Genomic DNA, 22,500 nt, shown 5'->3' on the forward strand with positions numbered 1-22,500 from the left:
TGATACAGTACATCTACTTTGAGACAAGACCTATATTGATACAGTACACCTACTTTGAGACAAGACCTATATTGATACGGTACATCTACTTTGAGACAAGACCTATATTGATACGGTACATCTACTTTGAGACAAGACCTATATTGATACAGTACATCTACTTTGAGACAAGACCTACATTGATACAGTACATCTACTTTGAGACAATACCTATATTGATACAGTACATCTACTTTGAGACAAGACCTATATTGATACAGTACACCTACCTTGAGACAATACCTATTTTGATACAGTACATCTACTTTGAGACAAGACCTATATTGATACAGTACACCTACTTTGAGACAAGACCTATATTGATACAGTACATCTACTTTGACACAAGACCTATATTGATACAGTACATCTACTTTGAGACAAGACCTATATTGATACAGTACATCTACTTTGAGACAAGACCTATATTAGTACAGTACATCTACTTTGAGACAAGACCTATATTGATCCAGTACACCTACTTTGAGACAAGACCTATATTGATACAGTACATCTACTTTGACACAAGACCTATATTGATACAGTACATCTACTTTGAGACAAGACCTATATTGATACAGTACATCTACTTTGAGACAAGACCTATATTAGTACAGTACATCTACTTTGAGACAAGACCTATATTGATACAGTACATCTACCTTGAGACAAGACCTATATTGATACGGTACATCTACTTTGAGACAATACCTATATTGATACGGTACACCTACCTTGAGACAAGACCTATATTGATACAGTACATCTACTTTGAGACAAGACCTATATTGATACGGTACATCTACTTTGAGACAAGACCTATATTGATACAGTACATCTACTTTGAGACAAGACCTACATTGATACAGTACATCTACTTTGAGACAATACCTATATTGATACAGTACATCTACTTTGAGACAAGACCTATATTGATACAGTACACCTACCTTGAGACAATACCTATTTTGATACAGTACATCTACTTTGAGACAAGACCTATATTGATACAGTACACCTACTTTGAGACAAGACCTATATTGATACAGTACATCTACTTTGACACAAGACCTATATTGATACAGTACATCTACTTTGAGACAAGACCTATATTGATACAGTACATCTACTTTGAGACAAGACCTATATTGATACAGTACATCTACCTTGAGACAAGACCTATATTGATACGGTACATCTACTTTGAGACAATACCTATATTGATACGGTACACCTACCTTGAGACAAGACCTATATTGATACAGTACATCTACTTTGAGACAAGACCTATATTGATACAGTACATCTACTTTGAGACAATACCTATATTGATACAGTACATCTACTTTGAGACAAGACCTATATTGATACAGTACATCTACTTTGAGACAAGACCTATATTGATACAGTACATATACTTTGAGACAAGACCTATATTGATCCAGTACACCTACTTTGAGACAAGACCTATATTGATACAGTGCATCTACTTTGACACAAGACCTGTATTGATACAGTACATCTAATTTGAGACAAGACCTATATTGATACAGTACATCTACTTTGAGACAAGACCTATATTGATACAGTACATCTACTTTGAGACAAGACCTATATTGATACAGTACATCTACTTTGAGACAAGACCTATATTGATACAGTACATCTACTTTGAGACAAGACCTATATTGATACAGTACATCTACTTTGAGACAATACCTATATTGATACAGTACATCTACTTTGAGACAAGACCTATATTGATACAGTACATCTACTTTGAGACAATACCTATATTGATACAGTACATCTACTTTGAGACAATACCTATATTGATACAGTACACCTACTTTGAGACAAGACCTACATTGATACAGTACATCTACTTTGAGACAAGACCTATATTGATACAGTACATCTACTTTGAGACAAGACCTATATTGATACAGTACATCTACCTTGAGACAAGACCTATATTGATACGGTACATCTACTTTGAGACAATACCTATATTGATACGGTACACCTACCTTGAGACAAGACCTATATTGATACGGTACATCTACTTTGAGACAATACCTATATTGATACAGTACATCTACTTTGAGACAATACCTATATTGATACAGTACACCTACTTTGAGACAAGACCTACATTGATACAGTACATCTACTTTGAGACAAGACCTATATTGATACATTACATCTACTTTGAGACAAGACCTATATTGATACAGTACATCTACTTTGAGACAAGACCTATATTGATACAGTACACCTACTTTGAGACAAGACCTATATTGATACAGTACATCTACTTTGACACAAGACCTATATTGATACAGTACATCTACTTTGAGACAAGACCTATATTGATACAGTACATCTACTTTGAGACAAGACCTATATTAGTACAGTACATCTACTTTGAGACAAGACCTATATTGATACAGTACATCTACTTTGAGACAAGACCTATATTGATACAGTACATCTACTTTGAGACAAGACCTATATTGATACAGTACATCTACTTTGAGACAAGACCTATATTAGTACAGTACATCTACTTTGAGACAAGACCTATATTGATACAGTACATCTACTTTGAGACAAGACCTATATTGGTACAGTACACCTACTTTGAGACAATACCTATATTGATACGGTACATCTACTTTGAGACAAGACCTATATTGATACGGTACATCTACTTTGAGACAAGACCTATATTGATTAAGTACATCTACTTTGAGACAAGACCTATATTGATACAGTACATCTACTTTGAGACAAGACCTATATTGATACAGTACACCTACTTCGAATGAATCAATAAGTTTCTGCGAGATGTACACATGAATTCATGTATCATGCACAATAATGCTGGCCAGAAGTGAGTTTCCTCCTCATATTGAATCTGCGGCGCCGCTCTCTCTATGTGCTAATATGAATATGCTAATATGAATATGCTAATATGCACGCAGGGAAGATGATGAAAAAAAAAACAACTTTCTTCTAAACTGCTTTGTGCTCTTCCATCCTCACCAGAAGTTTATGCTCCATCTGGCCCAAGGAGCCGAAACTGCCGTCTGTTACAGGAAAAAAATGAATCTGAAGGCTTTTATCCTTCAGTGTCGCCTTTCACTTCACGGCATCCAGTCTCACACTTCCAGTATCGGCTGCCAGCGTGTAACAGGAAGCTAACATATTAACTATTAAATATATATATATATATAGTAATCATATCAAACCACCAGGATGGAAAGTGCCTCTGAGTGGTTTTAAGAAGCGTGCAAAGTGTGATAGGTGGAGAGTAAGTAGGTACAGTGGTGGTCAAAAGTGTACGTACACATGTAGAGAACATGATGTCATGGCTGTTTCCAATCATTTCTACAGCCCGTATTTTTTGCTGTCGTCCAGCATTCAGTTTTTCTTCACTTTGTAGCCAGCTCAGTTTTACAAACCATATGAGTTGGGAAATTGTGTTCGATGTAAATAAAAACAGAATACAATGATTTGCAAATCCTTTTCAACCCATATTCAGTTGAATGCACTACTACGACAAGATATTTGGTGTTCAAACTCATACATTTTTTTTTTTTTTTGCAAATAATAATTAACTTCTAATTTCATGGCAGCAACACGTGCCAAAGTAGTTGGGAAAGGGCATGTTCACCACTGTGTTACATCACCTTTTCTTTGAACATTACTCATTAAACGTTTGGGAACTGAGGAAACTAATTGTTGACGCTTTGAAAGTGGAATTCTTTCCCATTCTTGTTTTATGTAGAGCTTCAGTCCTTCAACAGTCCGGGGTCTCCGCTGTCATATTTTACACTTCATAATGCGCCACACTATGAATCACTGGATCGGTTCGCAGCCGAATGTGAAGCGACCGGAATGAGAATCAGCACCTCCAAGTCCAAGTCCATGGTTCTCGCCCGGAAAAGGGTGGAATGCCATCTCCGGGTTGGGGAGGAGACCCTGCCCCAAGTGGAGGAGTTCAAGTACCTAGGAGTCTTGTTCACGAGTGGGGGAAGAGTGGATGGTGAGATTGACAGGCGGTTCGGTGCGGCGTCTTCAGTAATGCGGACGTTGTATCGATCCGTTGTGGTGAAGAGGGAGCTGAGCCGGAAGGCAAAGCTCTAAATTTACCGGTCGATCTACGTTCTCATCCTCACCTATGGTCATGAGCTTTGGGTCATGACCGAAAGGATAAGATCACGGGTACAAGCGGCCCAAATGAGTTTGGGTCTCTCCCTTAGAGATAGGGTGAGAAGCTCTGCCATCCGGGAGGAACTCAAAGTAAAGCCGCTGCTCCTCCACATGGAGAGGAGCCAGATGAGGTGGTTCGGGCATCTGGTCAGGATGCCACCCGAACGCCTCCCTAGGGAGGTGTTTAGGGCACGTCCAACCGGTAGGAGGCCACGGGGAAGACCCAGGACAAGTTGGGAAGACTATGTCTCCCGGCTGGCCTGGGAACGCCTCGGGATCCCCCGGGAAGAGCTAGACGAAGTGGCTGGGGAGAGGGAAGTCTGGGTTTCACTGCTTAGGCTGTTGCCCCCGCGACCCGACCTCGGATAAGCGGAAGAAGATGGATGGATGGATAATGCGCCACACATTTTCCATGGGAGACAGGTCTGGACTGCAGGCGGGCCAGGAAAGTACCCGCACTCTTTTTTATTTTTTATTTTTTTATTTTTTTAATGAAGCTACGTTGTTGTAACACGTGCTGAATGTGGCTTGGCATTGTCTTGCTGAAATAAGCAGGGGCGTCCATGAAAAAGACGGCGCTTAGATGGCAGCATATGTTGTTCCATTTTTTTGGGAAGCTGTTTTTATACCCAATCATGGCACCCACCTGTTCCCAATTAGCCTGCACACCTGTGGGATGTTCCAAATAAGTGTTTGATGAGCATTCCTCAACACTCGGCTTCCATGGTGACTTATGATTTTCACCTGCCGCTGGTGTTCGGACGCTCACCTAGCTCTAATCAAGACTATTTAAGCCTGTTTCTGCCAGTTAGTTGGTCTGGCGACATTGCCCTTTCATGTTTAGTTCACGTTGCTATATTCAAGCCATATTATCTACGCTCTGTATTGTTTGTCTCATGCCTTGCCAAGTAAGTTTTGTTTATCCATGCCACAGTTGACCAGTTTTATTTCACGCCCATGGTTTCTGTCGAAGTTTTGTTTTTTGTATCCTGCGTTAAGTTTTGCCTTCGCCTTCTGCGCCCTTTTTGTTTTCGCTTTTGAGTCGGATAATTAAATATGTTCCTACCTTCACACCTGGTCCAGAGTAGTCCGTTTGCATCCCGGGAGAACAAACCCCGCAGTAAGTTGCGAAAAAAACAACTGTTTTTACATCCCTTCCCCAAGCTTCAATGCTTTCTCTTAGGAGGCGCTCACTTTGTGTTTTATTTTTGTGGTAGAGTGGTTGGAGCACATATTGTTAGTCACAAAAAAACATTCATGGAGTTTGCTTCTTTTATGAATTTATTATGGCTCTACTGAAAATCTGAGCAAATGTACTAGGTCAAAAGTATACATACAGCAATGTTAATATTTGCACATGATTTTTGGGAAGTGAATTATATCAGGGAAACCTGCAAAACAGGCTTGTAGGGATGAAGTAGCCTCTGTTTTTGTTATGTTTGCCCTCAGATGTTACATGATATTACACAATTGCATATGCAGTTGATTCTTTTTTTTATGTACAATGTTAAAAAAATGTAGATTTGTACAGTCAAAAACTGACAAGTTTCCCTGCTCTTCACTCCCCTGAAGAGCAGGGAAATCTGCTAATCAGACTTATAGGGATGAAATAGGTCAGGAAAACACACAGAGGCTATTGCATGTTTAAAAAAATAATTATTGCATCGAGTAGATGTATTTTTTTCTGTCAAAATGGAAAAAACTAGTACATTTAGTAAGAAAGTATCAAGTCCTTTTAATGACTCATATTATTTCCAGGCTTTGGAGGGCCAAATAAAATGATGTGGTGGGCCCGATCTGGCCCCCAGCCCTTGATTTTGACACCCACGGGATAAGGTTTTAGTGATGACATTTTGGGGCTGATCCGGATCATCTTTTATGAATTTATTATGGCTCTACTGAAAATGTGAGCAAATGTGCTAGGTCGAAAGTATACATACAGCAATGTTAATATTTGCACATGATATTTGGGAAGTGAATTATATCAGGGAAACCTGCAAAACAGGCTTTTAGGGATGAAGTAGCCTCTGTTTTTGTTATGTTTGCCCTCAGATGTTACATGATATTACACAATTGCATATGCAGTTGATGATTCTTTTTTTATGTACAATGTTAAAAAAATGTAGATTTTTACAGTCAAAAACTGACAAGTTTCCCTGCTCTTCACTCCCCTGAAGAGCAGGGAAACCTGCCAAACAGACTTGTAGGGATGAAATAGCCTCTGTGTGTTTTCCTGACCTATCGCATGTTTTAAAAAATAATTATTGCATCGAGTAGATGTATTTTTTTCTGTCAAAATGAAAAAAAACTAGTACATTTAGTAAGAAAGTATCAAGTCCTTTAATGACGCATATTATTTCCAGGCTTTGGAGGGCCAAATAAAATGATGTGTTGGGCCCGATCTGGCCCCCAGGCCTTGAGTTTGACACCCACGGGATAAGGTTTTAGTGGTGACATTTTGGGGATGATCCGGATCACGGGCATATTGTACAGGATGGCGGCAACAAAATGATATTTAGCTAACAGAAGTGTAGACAGGAAGAAGGAGATCTTATCTACTTACAGTGCTGGTCAAAAGTATACATACACTTGTAAAGAACATCATGTCTTATTTTTTTGCGATGTAGTGATTGGAGCACATACTTGTTGGTCACAATAAACATTCATGAAGTTTGCTTCTTTCATGAATTTATGAAAATGTGAGCAAATGTGCTGGGTCAAAAGTATCCATACAGCAATGTTAATATTTGCTTACATCTCCCTTAGCAAGTTTCACTGCAATAATAGAATATAATAGACTTTATTGTCATTATATTTGCATATAACAAGATTAAAGACTCCAACTTAAGGTGCGGTTATGGGAACAAAAATGGGGTAAAATAAATAACACGAGGTAATAAAGGAAAAACTAACAATTGAAATAAACAGACTACTATCCAATAAAAATAACAAGCAATCCTGTACAATATACAAAACACTATATAAATACAAAATACTGTACAATATACAGAACAAGAGTACCGAAGTAATAAATAACAATAAGGCGCTTTTGGTAGCTATCCGCAAGCTTCTGCTTGAATTTTTGACCACAAAATTGGTGCAGTTCAGCTAAATGTGTTGGTTTTCGTGTCATTCACTTGTTTCTTCAGCATTGTCCACATGTTTGAGTCAGGACTTTGGGAAGGCCAAATTAAAACCTTAATTCTCGCCTGATTTAGCCATTCCTTTTCCACTTTTGACCTGTGTTTGGGGGTCATCGTCCTGTTGGAACACCCAACTGCGCCCAAGACCCAACCTCCGGGCTGATGATTTCTGCTTGTCCAATTCGTCCCATTTACTCTCTGTAAAACACCAGTTCCATTGACAGCAAAACAGGCCCATAGCATAATACTACCACCACCATACTTGACAGTAGGTTTGGTGTTCCTGGGATTAGAGGCCTCTGCTTTTCTCCCCCAAAAATATTGCTGGGTATTGTGGCCAAACAGCTCCATTTTTGTTTCATCTGACATCGCATGGACAATGATAAGACCTTCTGGAGGAAAGTTCTGTGGTCAGATGAAACAAAAATGGAGCTGTGGCCGCAATACCCAGCAATGTGTTTGGAGGAGAAAATGTTAGGCCTCTAATCCCAGGAACACCAAGTTTGATCTTTTATCACACTTTAAAATATTTTTGTAGGAGTATTTTTTACAATGTGCCGTTACAAAAATAGCTGTGGGCCTCAACTGGCCCACCTTGGTCACCCTGGCAAAGCGCCACTAAAGGGCCGACGTCTCTGAGGTAACTTGGCGGCTGCAAGTAGAACACATCTGGCTCAGTCTCACCTGCTCAAGGTGAGCATCAATCATCAGCCTTCCTTCGTGCCCGTGTGACCATGACTCAAAGAGGACAACACAATGAGTCACATGACTGCTCGGTCAGGGGGAAAGAATGTAAACATATATATATACACACAACAAAAACATGACATAATTGGTTTTATTTGAACAAAAAAAATTAGGGTACATTAAACATGTTTATGTTTTATTATTGTAATTTAGTCCTTAAATAAACTAGTGAACATACTAGACAACTTGTCTTTTAGTAGTAAGTAAACAAACAAAGACTCTTAATTAGTCTGCTGACATATAACTTTGAATCATTTTGAAACCTAAACATGACTGCAATATATTTATTTTATGCTGTAAATCACAAATGGCTATTCCAATAAGGGAATTTTGCTAATAAAATAAACATAGTTTGTACTCTTTTTGATGTGCCACTAAAGCAGAAACAAAAGGGAAAATGCAAGCTGCTCAGAAATTTGCCTGGAAGGCTCATGTCAGAGTCGTCAAAGCAAAAATGCCAAAGTAATGTGTAAATAATGTCAATAACTATATGAACCATATGTGGCTGTGTAGAGTACACTAGTAAGGTTGTAAATACTGTATAGAGTAGACTAACCCATGTGGTTCCTGTGGATGTGAACACTATTCATGTAGTGACTAAATAACATAGTGACTGAAACAGACATAGTAATGTGTAAATAATGTCAATAATTAGATGAACCTTCTGTGGCTGTTTAGTGAACATTGGTAAGGTTGTAAATACTGTATAGAGTAGGCTAACCCATGTGGTTCCTGTGGATGTGAACACAAGTTGTAATTACTTCAGTGACTAAATAACATGGTGACTGAAAAAGTCATGTGTAGTAATGTCAATAACTACATAAACTATCTGACTGTGAAGTGAACACCAGTAAGGTTGTAAATACTGTGTAGAGTAGGCTAACCCATGTGGTTCCTGTGGATGTGAACACAATTACTGTAGTGTCTAAATAACATAGTGACTGAAACAAAGTAATGTGTGAATAATGTAAATAACTAGATGAAACATCTGTGGCTGTGAAGTGAACACTAGTAAGGTTGTAAATACTGTATAGAGTAGACTAACCCATGTGGTTCCTGTGGATGTGAACACTATTACTTTAGTGACTAAATAACAGAGTGACTGGAACAGACATAGTAATGTGAAAATGTCAATAACTAGATGAACCTTCTGTGGCTGTTTAGTGAACATTAGTAAGGTTGTAAATACTGTATAGAGTAGGCTAACCCATGTGGTTCCTGTGGATGTGAACACAAGTTGTAATTACTTCAGTGACTTAATAACATAGTGACTGAAAAAGTCATGTGTAGTAATGTCAATAACTAGATAAATTATCTGACTGTGAAGTGAACACCAGTAAGGTTGTAAATACTGTATAGAATAGGCTAACCCATGTGGTTCCTGTGGATGTGAACACAATTACTGTAGTGACTAAATAACATAGTGACTGAAACAATGTAATGTATAAATAATGTAAATAACTAGATGAAACATCTGTGGCTGTGAAGCGAACACTAGTAAGGTTGTAAATACTGTATAGAGTAGGCTAACCCATGTGGTTCCTGTGGATGTGAACACAGTTACTGTAGTGACTAAGCAACATAGTGACTGAAACAAAGTAATGTGTAGATAACGTAAATAATTAGATGAAACATCTGTGGCTGTGAAGTGAACACTAGTAAGGTTGTAAATACTGTATAGAGTAGGCTAACCCATGTGGTTCTTGTGGATGTGAACACAATTACTGTAGTGGCTAAATAACAGTTACTGAAACAAAGTAATGTGTAAATAATGTAAATAACTAGATGAAACATCTCTGGCTGTGAAGTGAACACTAGTAAGGTTGTAAATACTGTATATAGTAGGCTAACCCATGTGGTTCCTGTGGATATGAACACAATTACTGTAGTGACTAAATAACATAGTGACTGAAACAGACATAGTGATGCATTTGGATGAATGAGCTACGTATTTATGTCATATTGAACCCTAACCCTAACCCTAGTCGTCCAGACCCCTGACTCATTTCAGTCTTTCTCATAAGGTTGCACTCTGCAAAACCATTCAAACTCGTTTGCACTTGCACTTGCATGGCTTAATCTTTGAAACAAGCATATGCTACTGGCAGGATCATCTATTGGGTTTCACAATGTAAAGCGCTTTGAGTCAGTAGAGAAAAGCGCTATATAAATATAATTCACTTCACTTCACTCTCATGCCTGCTAAAATACTCAAAGTAAAGAGTACATGTGCGCAGAAAGGGATGATCGTCATGTGTACCCAGCTGACATGGGCATGTTTGTGTGTGCACCCCCCCAGTGTGGCGTCCCGTGGACAACAGTCTGTGTTTGGCGGCCCCCCCCAATGCCAGCCAGCTCTGCCACATCAACTGTCCCGTCCCGTGTGACCTCTCGTCCTGGAGCGCCTGGGGACCCTGCACCTACGAAAACTGCCAGGACCCCAGCGCTAAGAAAGGTAAGAATGCTGGGGGAAAATGTTCCGTGGAGATTCCACTAGTGTCCGTGAAAAGATGTTCTATATTTCCAAACATATATTCCCAATGGTTGCCATCAGTGTAAACTACTTTTGTTTACATTGTTTACACTTATTCCTGTTTCTCTATATATTGTGATTTAGAGCAGCGTTTCTTAACCATACCAAATATAGTAGTGCACAATCAAATGTATTAGTACACACCCCAAATACATAGTAGTGCACACTCAAATGTATTAGTGCACGCTCCAAATATGGTAGTGCACACTCAAATGTATTAGTACGCTCTCCACATATAGTAGTGCACACCGAAATGTATTAGTACGCTCTGCAAATATAGTACTGCACACTCAAATGTATTAGAACACTCTCTATATATAGTAGTGCACACTCAAATGTATTAGTATACTCTCCAGATATAGTATTGCACACTCAAATGTATTAGTACACACTCCAAATATAATAGTGCACAATCAAAGGTATTAGTATGCACTCCAAATATAGTAGTGCACAACCAAAGGTATTAGTACGCACTCCAAATATAGTAATGCACATTCAAATGTATTAGTACACACTCCACATGTAGTAGTGCACACTCAAATTTAGTAGTACGCACTCCAAATATAATAGTGCGCACTCCAAATGTATTAGTGCACACTCAAATGTAGTAGTACACACTCCAAATGTAGTAGTGCACACTCGGATTTCGTAGTACGCATTCCAAATATAGTAGTGCGCACTCAAATGTATTAGTACGCTCTCCAAATATAGTAGTGCACAATCGAAAGTATTAGTATGCACTCTAAATATAGTAGTGCACACTCAAATGTATTAGAACACTCTCCAAATATAGTAGTGCACACTCAAATGTAATAGTACACACTCCAAATGTAGAAGTGCACACTCATAATTTTGAGTGTGCACTACTCTATTTGGAGTGCGTACTACTAAATCTTAGTACGCACTCCAAATATAGTAGTGCACACTCAAATGTATTAGTACAAACTCCAAATATAGTAGTGCACACTCAAATGTATTAAAACACTCTCCAAATATAGTAGTGCACACTCAAATGTATTGGTACACTCTCCAAATATAGTAGTGCACACTCAAATGTATTAGTACGCGCTCCAAATAAAGTAGTGCACACTCAAATCTATTAGTACGCTCTCCAAATATAGTAGTGCACACTCAAATGTATTAGTACGCACTCCAAATATAGTAATGCACACTCAAATGTATTAGAACACTCTCCAAATATAGTAGTGCACACTCAAATGTATTAGTACACTCTCCAAATATATTAGAGCACACCAGAATGTATTAGAACACTCTCCAAATATAGTAGTGCACAATCAAATGTATTAGTACACACCCCAAATATATAGTAGTGCACACTCAAATGTATTAGTACACTCTCCAAATGTAGCACACCAGAATGTATTAGAACACTCTCCAAATATAGTAGTGCACAATCAAATGTATTAGTACACACCCCAAATATATAGTAGTGCACACTCAAATGTATTAGTACACTCTCCAAATGTAGTAGTGCACACTCAAATGTAGTAGTGCACTCTCCAAATATAGTAGTGCACAATCAAATGTATTAGTACACACCCCAAATATATAGTAGTGCACACTCAAATATATTAGTACACTCTCCAAATGTAGTAGTGCACACTCAAATGTATTAGTACACACTCCAAATATAGTAGTGCACACTCAAATGTATTAGTACACACTCCAAATATAGTAGTGCACACTCAAATGTATTAGTACACTCTCCAAATGTAGTAGTGCACACTCAAATGTAGTAGTGCACACTCCAACTATAGTAGTGCACACTCCAAATATAGTAGTGCACACTCCAACTATAGTAGTGCACACTCCAAATATAGTAGTGCACACTCATATAACACTGACACACCTTCAGGAAGAGGTGCTTTAAGACATGGCTAGCTGGGCTACCATCCACAGTGTTTTCGCTACTTCTAAATCACTAATCCTCGTCTCCATGGCGACAAAGTAAGTTTCTTACAAGTAGCATTATCACTGAAAGACGAGGAACATCTAAACATGCTCCACTACACTAGGAGGATACAACAGCTCACCGCCGTCAAATTGTAAACAAAACCTGACATCCACTGTAATGATACCAAGTACAAAAGCGTATCGAGTCGATACTACTGTGACGACGTCTATTTTTTTATCGTCACTTAGTCTGTTTTTAATACGACAAGAGTCAACGAGGATGCCGGTTCTCTGAGCAGCTGAGAGTGTCACCCTCGTTCCGTCCCGCACCAAGAAGAGAGGAAACGACTTCAAAATAAAAGTCAGGAAGTGGAAGTGCTTTTAAAATCTATTATTTAAGAACCACTAAAACATGTTTTTATTCCATATGTTTATTTTATGTTCTTCAAAGCTCCTTTTTAATCTCCAAAATGTGTCAAAAGCATGATTGTTTTCATGCTGCCTTCCATCGACGTGACGCCTGCTGCTCTGACGGCACACACACACACACACACACACACGTCGACAGTGTGTGTGTGTTACAAGCCTTGTCCTCCCCCTCTGAGATAAGCCTCCATCAGGGGTCCACACACACCTCCACTAAAGTGCAGGAGGATAAAAAAAAAAAGATTTAGAGGAGACCAAAAAGACAAAAATGATTAGAAAAAAAGGTTCAATTCTGAGGCCTCCATTTCTTCTGCTGCCTTATCTTGTGTGAGCAGAAGTATGGATTAGTACGTCAGGGACCTTGGAAGGGATGGAGATGACACACTCCTGATCACCTCAATACTCGCTAGCAATGACCAATGTAGTACTGGTAGTACTTTTACACTCTCCAGATATACTAGTACACAGTTCAAATGTAATTGAATACAATTTAATTGTAGCGGTACGCACTCTAAATATTATTGTACACACTCCAAATGTACAAATACACAATCGTGTGTGTGTGTGTGTGTGTGTGTGACACCCTCCAAATGTATGAGTGTGCACTCCAAATGTATTAGTGCGCACTCAAATGTATTTTTACGCACTCCAAATGTATTAGTGTGCACTCCAAATGTATTAATGTTGCACTCCAAATGTATTAGTGCACATTCATATGTATTCGTACGCACTCCAAATATAGTAGTGCACACTCAAATGTATTTGTACACTCTCCAAATATAGTAGTGCACACTCAAATGTATTAGTACACTCTCCAAATATAGTAGTGCACACTCAAATGTATTAGTACACACTCCAAATATAGTAGTGCACAATCAAATGTATTAGTACACACTCCAAATATAGTAGTGCACAATCAAAGGTATTAGTATGCACTCCAAATATAGTAATGCATAATCAAATGTATTAGTACACACTCCAAATATAGAAGTGCGCACTCAAAAGTATTGGTACCCACTCCAAATATAGTAGTGCGCACTCAAATGTATCACTACTCTCTCCAAATATAGTAGTGGACACTGAATAGTATTAGTATGCCCTCCAAATATAGTAGTGCACAATCAATGGCACTAGTATGCACTCCAAATATAGTAGTGGGCAATGAAATGTATTAGTACGCTCTCTAAAATATAGTAATGTGCAATGAAATGTATTAGTAAACTCTCCAAATATAGTAGTGCACATTCAAATGTATTAGTACTCTCTCCAAATGTAGTAGTGCACAATCAGATGCATTAGTACACACTCCAAATATAGTAGTGCACAAGCAAAGTTACTAGTATGCACTCCAACTATAGTAGTGCACAATCAAATGTATTATTACTCCCTCCAAATATAATAGTGCACACTCAAATGTATTCGTACACACTCCAAATATAGTAGTGCACACTCAAATGTATTCGTACGCACTACAAATATAGTAGTGCACACTCAAATGTATTAGTACACTCTCCAAATATAGTAGTGCACACTCAAATGTATTAGTATACTCTCCAGATATAGTAGTGCACACTCAAATGTATTAGTATACACTCCAAATATAGTAGTGCACAATCAAAGGTATTAGTATGCACTCCAAACATAGTAGTGCACATTCAAATGATTAGTACACTCTCCAAATATAGTAGTGCACACTCAAATGTATTTGTACACACCCCAATTATAGTTGTGCACATTTAAATGTAATGGTACACTCTCCAAATGTAGTTGTGCACATTGAAATGTAATGGTACACTCTCCAGATATAGTAGTGCACACTCAGATTTAGTAGTACATACTAAGTATTGCAGTACACATTTTAAATGTAGTACTACACATTCCAAAAAAAAAAAAAAAGTTTTCTAGAAGCTTAAAGTTTAGAAGTTTTCTTGGCCACTCCAAGATCTTCCTTTGCTTCTACTTCTTATGATTATTATTATTATTATTATTATTTGTGTATTTCGGATTGTTATATTTGTACTTAAAGAATGTTTTTTTGATTTATTCATCAACTGTTTAAACTACAATTTTGAAATCTATTTGTGCACATTTAATGCGGGATGTTTGGTTGAAATGAAGATAGTCACATGTGTAGATAGTACAGGTGTGAAACACAGTAACTAGTACTACTTTTTGATGATGTTTATCTCGGAGCAGGTTTCAAGATGAGGAAGAGGAAGATCGTGAGCGGTCCGCCAGGTGTGACAAGTAACTGTCCTCACCTGGTGGAGGCCATCCCGTGTGAAGATCCAAGTTGTTTTGATTGGTTGCTGCTCAGACTGGACTCGTGTGTTCCTGACAACGACAAGGACTGTGGGCCAGGAACACAGAATCCTCAAGTTCAGTGCGTCAACAGTGACGGTGAGTTCTTTTTTCTGTCAAATGACAAAGAACAAAAACAAAACAGGTATCGGGCGTGCTCAGTGCAATGTGAGCAAGAGCACTTATTAAATATCATACGTTGATGACTGCATGTTTTTTTGTGGAACACATGAACCAACAACATCAGCAGAGAGAGCGACATCTTATGAAGGGCTGTTAGGGACAGTATTCAGAATTACCTCCTACACACACTACTGAAATGTTTTTCTCTCACACACACTACTGAAACTCTTATACACACAATTTCAGTAGTGTGTATAGGAGTGTTTCAGTAGTGTGTGTGAGGGTGTTTCAGTAGTGTGTGTGAGGGTGTTTCAGTAGTGTGTTTAGGAGTATTTCAGTAGTGTGTATAGGAGTGTTTCAGTAGCGTGTATAGGAGTGTTTCAGTAGTGTGTGTGATAGAAAAATCTTTCTTTTTTTTATGTGAGAGCATTTCAGTAGCGTGGATAAGTGTTTCAGTAGTGTGTGTGTGTTTCAGTAGTGTGTGAGTGTTTCAGTAGTGTGTGTGTGAGAAAAAGATTTCAGCTGTTTATAAGAGAGCATTTCAGTAGCGTGTATAAGTGTTTTAGTCGTGTGTGTGTGTGTGTGTGAGAGTTTCAGTCGTGTAGTGTGTGTGTGAGTGTTTCAGTAGTGTGTATAAGTGTTTCAGTTGTGCTTGCGTGTGCGTGTACTTGTGTGTGTGAAAAAGATTTCAGTTTACTGAAATGCTTTAACATAAACAGTGTGTATGGGAGTGTTTCAGTAGTGTGTATAAGTGTTTCAGTAGTGTGTATAAGTGTTTCAGTAGTGTGTATATGAGTGTTTCAGTAGAGTGTGTGTGTGTGTGTGTGTGGGGGGGTGTGTGTGAGAGAAAGATTTCAGTTGTTTATGTGAAAGCATTTCAGTAGTGTGTATAAGAAAAAGATTTCAGTTTGTGAAAGCATTTCAGTAGTGTGTATAAGAGTGTTTCAGTAGCGTATATAAGAGTTTCATTCGCGTGTATAAGAGTGTTTCAGTCACGTGTATGTTTCAGTCGCGTGTATGAGTGTTTCATTCGCGTGTATAAGAGTGTTTCAGTAGTGTGTGTGTGTGTGAGTGATAGAAAAAAATTCAGTTTATTTGAGAGCTTTTAAATAGTGTGTATGAGTGTTTCAGTAGTGTGTGTAAGTGTTTCAGTAGTGTGTGTAAGTGTTTCAGTAGCGTGTGTAAATGTTTCAGTTGCGTGTGTAAGAGTGTTTCAGTCGCGTGTATACGAGTGTTTCAGTAGTGTGTGTGTGTGAGAAAAAGATTTCAGTTTATGTGAGAGCATTTCAGTAGTGTGTATGAGTGTTTCAGTAGTGTTTTAGAAAAAGATTTCAGTTTATGTGAGAGCGTTTCAGTAGTGTGTATGAGTGTTTCAGTTATGTGTGAGAAAAAATATTTCCGTTGTTTGTGAGAGCATTTCAGTAGCGTGTATATGAGTGTTTCAGTAGCGTGTATATGAGTGTTTCATTAGTGTGTGTGTGTGTGTGTGTGTGTGTGTGTGTGTGAGAGAAAAAGATTTCAGTTGTTTGTGAAAGCATTTCAGTAGTGTATGTAAGAGGTAATTCTGAATAATGTCCCCAACGGCCCCTCATACCATCATCTTCATGCTCAGGTTCCCAATATTGACTGCTGATAGACTCAGATTCTCAATGTCAGCAGAAATAGTTCTGTGCTGCTAAAATATGTATGATGTAAGCTTTAAATAATCGCTGATCATTTTCATCTTCAAATTATGTATTATTTTCATCTTTTTACAGAAAAAGCAAACCATTACTGCACGTTCAAACAAACAATAAAATGTACTTGGAGATAATTTTTCCTGTTTTGTTTTTAATATTCTAAGAGCATAATGTAATATTCCCAAGTTGGTCTAGTTAGGAATTAGTGATGTCAAACCATTAATTTTCAAAAATGTGGATTAATCACAAGTTATTACTTATCTAAATTAAGTAAAAAGGGACAAATATGTTATTAGTATTATAGTGGATTGCATCGGGGGTTTCACTCTATTCACTAAGGTCTGTTCAAGGACAAAACCCAGGGTAGCACAACCCTGTGTTTTTGTCTTTGCCAATGTACACCCAATGTATCTTATTTCGTTTCGATGGTGAGGAGAGGTGTCAGGAAGGAGACGAAGCATGAGTGGACGTACGTGTGTGTGTCTTAAACACACACTTAGGTTAACTTTCAGTGCCAAACAACTCCGCCAGGAAGGGGGACAAAAGTATGTGACCATAGGGACAACCGGGAGGGATTAGAGACTTCCTTTTATTGTCATTCAAATTTGAATTTTGCAGTACAGATAAGAACATAATTTTGTTACATTAGCTCATGGGGGTGCAGATGTAAATAAATAGATTACTGTACAGATAAATATATTGCACTTTTGCACATGCATCCAGGTTTATGGATGTATGTTATATTGTCTTTGTATTCCAGCCACTTAATCCATTTTTGGGGGAATTGAGGTAATTATTATGATGCGTTCAAGAGTCTTTCGGCTTGAGGGAAGAAGCTGTTCCAGAACCTGGAGGTTCTGCTACACAGGCTGTGGAACCTATTTCTAGAGTCTAGCAGTAAAAACAGTCCTTGGTGGGGGTGTGAGGAGTCTCTGAAGATTGTCTGAGCCCTGGTCAGGCAGCGGCTTTTTGCCATCTCCTGGATAGGAGGAAGAGGAGTCCTGATGATCTTTTTTGCCGTCCTCACCATTCTCTGCAGAAACTTCCAGTCCGAGGCACTGCAGGCTCCAGTCCAAACAGAGATGCAGTTGGTCAGTAGGATCTCTATAGTGCCTCTGTAGAACGAGGGGAGGAAGCTGTGCTCTTTTCATCTGACGCAAAAAGTGCATGCGCTGCTGAGCTCTTTTTTACAAGAGCTCCGGTTTCTAGGAACCAGGTCATATTGTAAGTTATCTGCACCCCCAGGAAACTGGTGCTGCTTACCATTTCCACTAATGTGCCGTTGATGAAGACAATCTGTACTCGCTCTATTCGTAGAATAAATTATTCATCTTCAATGCTTCTTATTGGGACAAAACATTGGAACAAAAGAACCTGGACAGACTGTCCTTAAAAAAAGGAGATCTGAACATGTCATCCTTACTTCGAGTCTGATTCAATGCCTTGCATCAACTCAGTGGAATGTTGCAATAGTACAACAGGAGAAATAAACGTAAAAGGAAGAAAGTCAATTCATGACCAATACTCTCCAAAAAAGACTTCCGTGGATGTGAAATTTGAGCAGGCCGTTTCTGCTTGGTCAAACAAAGCGGTGATTTCAAGGACGACGTCTTGCAGTCACTGGATGGACAAGCTTTATCTGCCGCAAGGAAGCCATTAATTGAAGTCCCCCAGCCCTCCGTCCTCTCACAATATTGATCTCCTGTTGTCTGGTCCAGATGAGAATAGATCACATTTTCCCCCGAGCTTTCTGTCCGCGTCTTTGGAAACGAGTCATTCCTGCTCGTCCATCAATGACATTTTCACAGCTGAACTCCTTCAGTGATGGACTGGGATGAAGAACCGAGGACAGCCCGTCCAATTGCACTTGTTCCGTCATATAATCCACTATAAAACACAGGTTAATCCAACCGTGTTGACATCATCTCATGTGGCGATTCCAGACTGGACTGATCGTCAATCAAATTAAGGACCAGTAAGTCCAGCAGTGTAGGAGACAAACTACAGGATGTGAACGACCAGAGTTTGTACGGTTATTAGAAACCTGGAGAATTCATGAAATTTTAAAACTCTATTTACAGGTATAGAAGTTTCAGAAAATACTATTTTTCAGAAATTGTGGCAAGTCATTGAAATCCACCTTTTTTTTTTCCAGAAACTTGTCTCAAAGGGGGAAATTTTGTTTTTTGGTACAGCCCGTCCAAACAGGGGTAGTCAGAACCGGTAGAGCACCAGTGTGAGCGGCACTGGGAACAATGTGGGTGAAGTGTTCTGCCCTACGACACATGGGCAGTGACTAGGATGGCGGAAGTTGGGATCGAACCGAAAACCCTCAAGTTTCTGGCCGGTGGCCCTAAACCACCTTCTGGCTCAGCTCACTGATCCCCTCTGTCCATCTCACGATCCACTCTTCCCTCACATGTGAACGCCCAGAGGTACTTGGACTCCTCCACTTGGAGAAAGACCACATCCCCCACCCGGAGAGGACGCTCCGCCCTTTTGTGGATAAAAACCTCAGACAATTCACCAGACAATTCAATTTATATTCAATGGTCTCTGCAGACGACCCTTCTACCAGTAGCATAGGCAAGGCTGTAGACCGGAGAGTTTTGAGCGGATGCCGATACTGGATTGTTGACCCAATGTCTATTTTTGTTGTCACAAGGCCAGCATGTGGAGCGTCAACTATGCCGGGATGCCATCCTTCCCATGCCAGTCATCTGTGAGGTGCCTTGCCCGAAGGACTGTGCACTCAGCCCTTGGACTTCCTGGTCCCTCTGCTCCCACACCTGCTCTGGGAAAAACACAGAGGGCAAGCAGACCCGAGCTCGCTCCATCTTGGCGTATCACGCAGCGGAAGGTAAGAAGCTGCACTTCAAGAGCAACATGCAAACATAATTATTCCTACGCAATTCACCTTCTCGGAATGGATAAAACAAGGAGATGTGTATCTTGACTGTTGTGGTGTTATTATTTCCAAGGGAAATAAACATGTTTGTGATGCAGAGACAACCAGAAGAACCAAACTTCCACAAGACTGACACGTATTCTTACTTTAATTTATATTTGCAGTGTCAAATTCACTAGCTCTAGCTTTACTGCCGTCTTTGGCACGTAAATATTTCATAGTGTGACATAAAGTACAGGCCAAAAGTTTGGACACACCTTCTCGTTCAATATATTTCTGCTATGGTTAGAGGAGGGAGTTGTGACGGCACAGAACCACAAGGGGGCAATATTGCTCTATGTATTTATCCATCCATCCATTCATCCATCCATCCATTTTCTACCACCTCATCGCAGGACCAACACAGATAGACAGACAACATTCAAACTCACATTCACGCACTATTATTTATTTTATATATATATATATATATATATATATATATATATATATATATATATATATATATATATATATATATAAAATCAATAGTGAACAATATAATTTAATTAAACAAAAAATGAATTATGTTGCATCCACTATGGACTGGACTCTCACTATTATGTTAGATCCACTATGGACTGGACTCTTAAACTCTTATGTTAAATCCACTATGGACTGGACTCTCACTATTATATTAGATCCACTATGGACTGGACTTTCACAATATTATGCTAGATCTACTATGGACTGGACTCTCACTATTATGTTAAATCCCCTATGGACTGGACTCTCACACTATTATGTTGGACCCACTATGGACTGGCCTCTCACACTATTATGTTAGAGGCACTATGGACTGGCCTCTCACACTATTATGTTAGATCCACTATGGACTGGACTATCACACTATTATGTTAGATCCACTATGGACTGGACTCTCACTATTATGTTAGATCCCCTATGGACTGGACTCTCACACTATTATGTTGGACCCACTATGGACTGGCCTCTCACACTATTATGTTAGAGGCACTATGGACTGGACTCTCACTATTATGTTAGATCCACTATGGACTGGACTATCACACTATTATGTTAGATCCACTATGGACTGGACTCCCACACTATTATGTTAGATCCACTATGGACTGGACTCTCACACTATTATGTTAGATCCACTATGGACTGGACTCTCACACTATTATGTTTAATCCACTATGGACTGGACTCTCACACTATTATGTTAGATCCACTATGGACTGGACTCTCACACTATTATGTTTAATCCACTATGGACTGGACTCTCACATTATTATGTTGGATCTACTATGGACTGGATTCTCACACTATTATGTTAGATCCACTATGGACTGGACTCTTCCTATTATGTTAGATCCACTATGGACTGGACTCTCACACTATTGTGTTAGATCCACTATGGACTGGACTCTCTCACTATTATGTTAGATCCACTATGGACTGGACTCTCACACTATTATGTTAGATCCACTATGGACTGGACTCTCACACTATTATGTTTAATCCACTATGGACTGGACTCTCACACTATTATGTTAGATCCACTATGGACTGGACTCTCACACTATTATGTTTAATCCACTATGGACTGGACTCTCACACTATTATGTTAGATCCACTATGGACTGGACTCTCACACTATTATGTTTAATCCACTATGGACTGGACTCCCCCTATTATATCTTAACAAAATAATTCAAAATAATATGAACCACTGTAGTCAAAATATATTTATTTAGCATATTATTATGAACAAGATATATATATTTTATGGGAACTATTCAAGGCAACACTAAGCTAAATCATTGAAATCCTCTAAAAGCAGTGTTTCCTCGCCATTGTTGGACCGCCAAAAATATATTTTTCTCAGTTGCGGTCCGTATGAATGGCTTTGGGACTAAGTTGTAATACACTTTTCAACCACTGGTGGCAGTCATAGCAATATCAAACAAACTGGAGAAGTCATAGAGAAATTTCTTAAACGCAAAAAATATGACCAAAGTGGTAGCTGTATTGTTCATTTGCAGTTTAAGAAACATATAAACGTATATTATTCATTGTTAATTTATTTATAATTCATACAAATATATTAGTCGGTATTTTGAGTCCCTTCTTTTGCAGTATTTGATTAGTATGTATTTTTGTAATAAGCCTCACCCAAGCCTTGGTAATAATCTTTGTGATAATGTCATATCATATTTGACAAAATTGTAAACTAAGTATTAATGAATTAGTGAATATTTATTAGATATACCGTATTTCATTGACTTGCCACCGGACATATAGTATGCACCTGCCTTGAATTACTGCCGGGTCAAACTCGCTCCGCAAAATAATTAGCGCATGCTTAGTATTACCGCCGGGTCAAACTCGTGACGTCACAAGTGACACTTCCCCTGTCATCATATTCAAAATGGAGGAGGCTGATTTCAATACCGGTAATTTGAA

At 38.8% G+C, this 22,500-nt stretch overlaps 1 protein-coding gene across 1 annotated transcript in view; it reads left to right on the forward strand.

Annotated features, from left to right (window-relative positions):
* LOC133540096 (thrombospondin type-1 domain-containing protein 7A-like) overlaps positions 1-22,500 on the forward strand; it is a 183,569-nt gene that overhangs the window by 103,436 nt on the left and 57,633 nt on the right. The window contains exons 7-9 of the mRNA XM_061882592.1: positions 10,447-10,602; positions 15,217-15,420; positions 19,789-19,983. Of these exons, the coding sequence (XP_061738576.1) occupies positions 10,447-10,602; positions 15,217-15,420; positions 19,789-19,983 (555 nt within the window). The remainder of the gene's footprint in view (positions 1-10,446; positions 10,603-15,216; positions 15,421-19,788; positions 19,984-22,500) is intronic.

Source organism: Nerophis ophidion, linkage group LG21 (genome assembly GCF_033978795.1).
Source record: "Nerophis ophidion isolate RoL-2023_Sa linkage group LG21, RoL_Noph_v1.0, whole genome shotgun sequence".
NCBI lineage: Eukaryota > Metazoa > Chordata > Actinopteri > Syngnathiformes > Syngnathidae > Nerophis > Nerophis ophidion.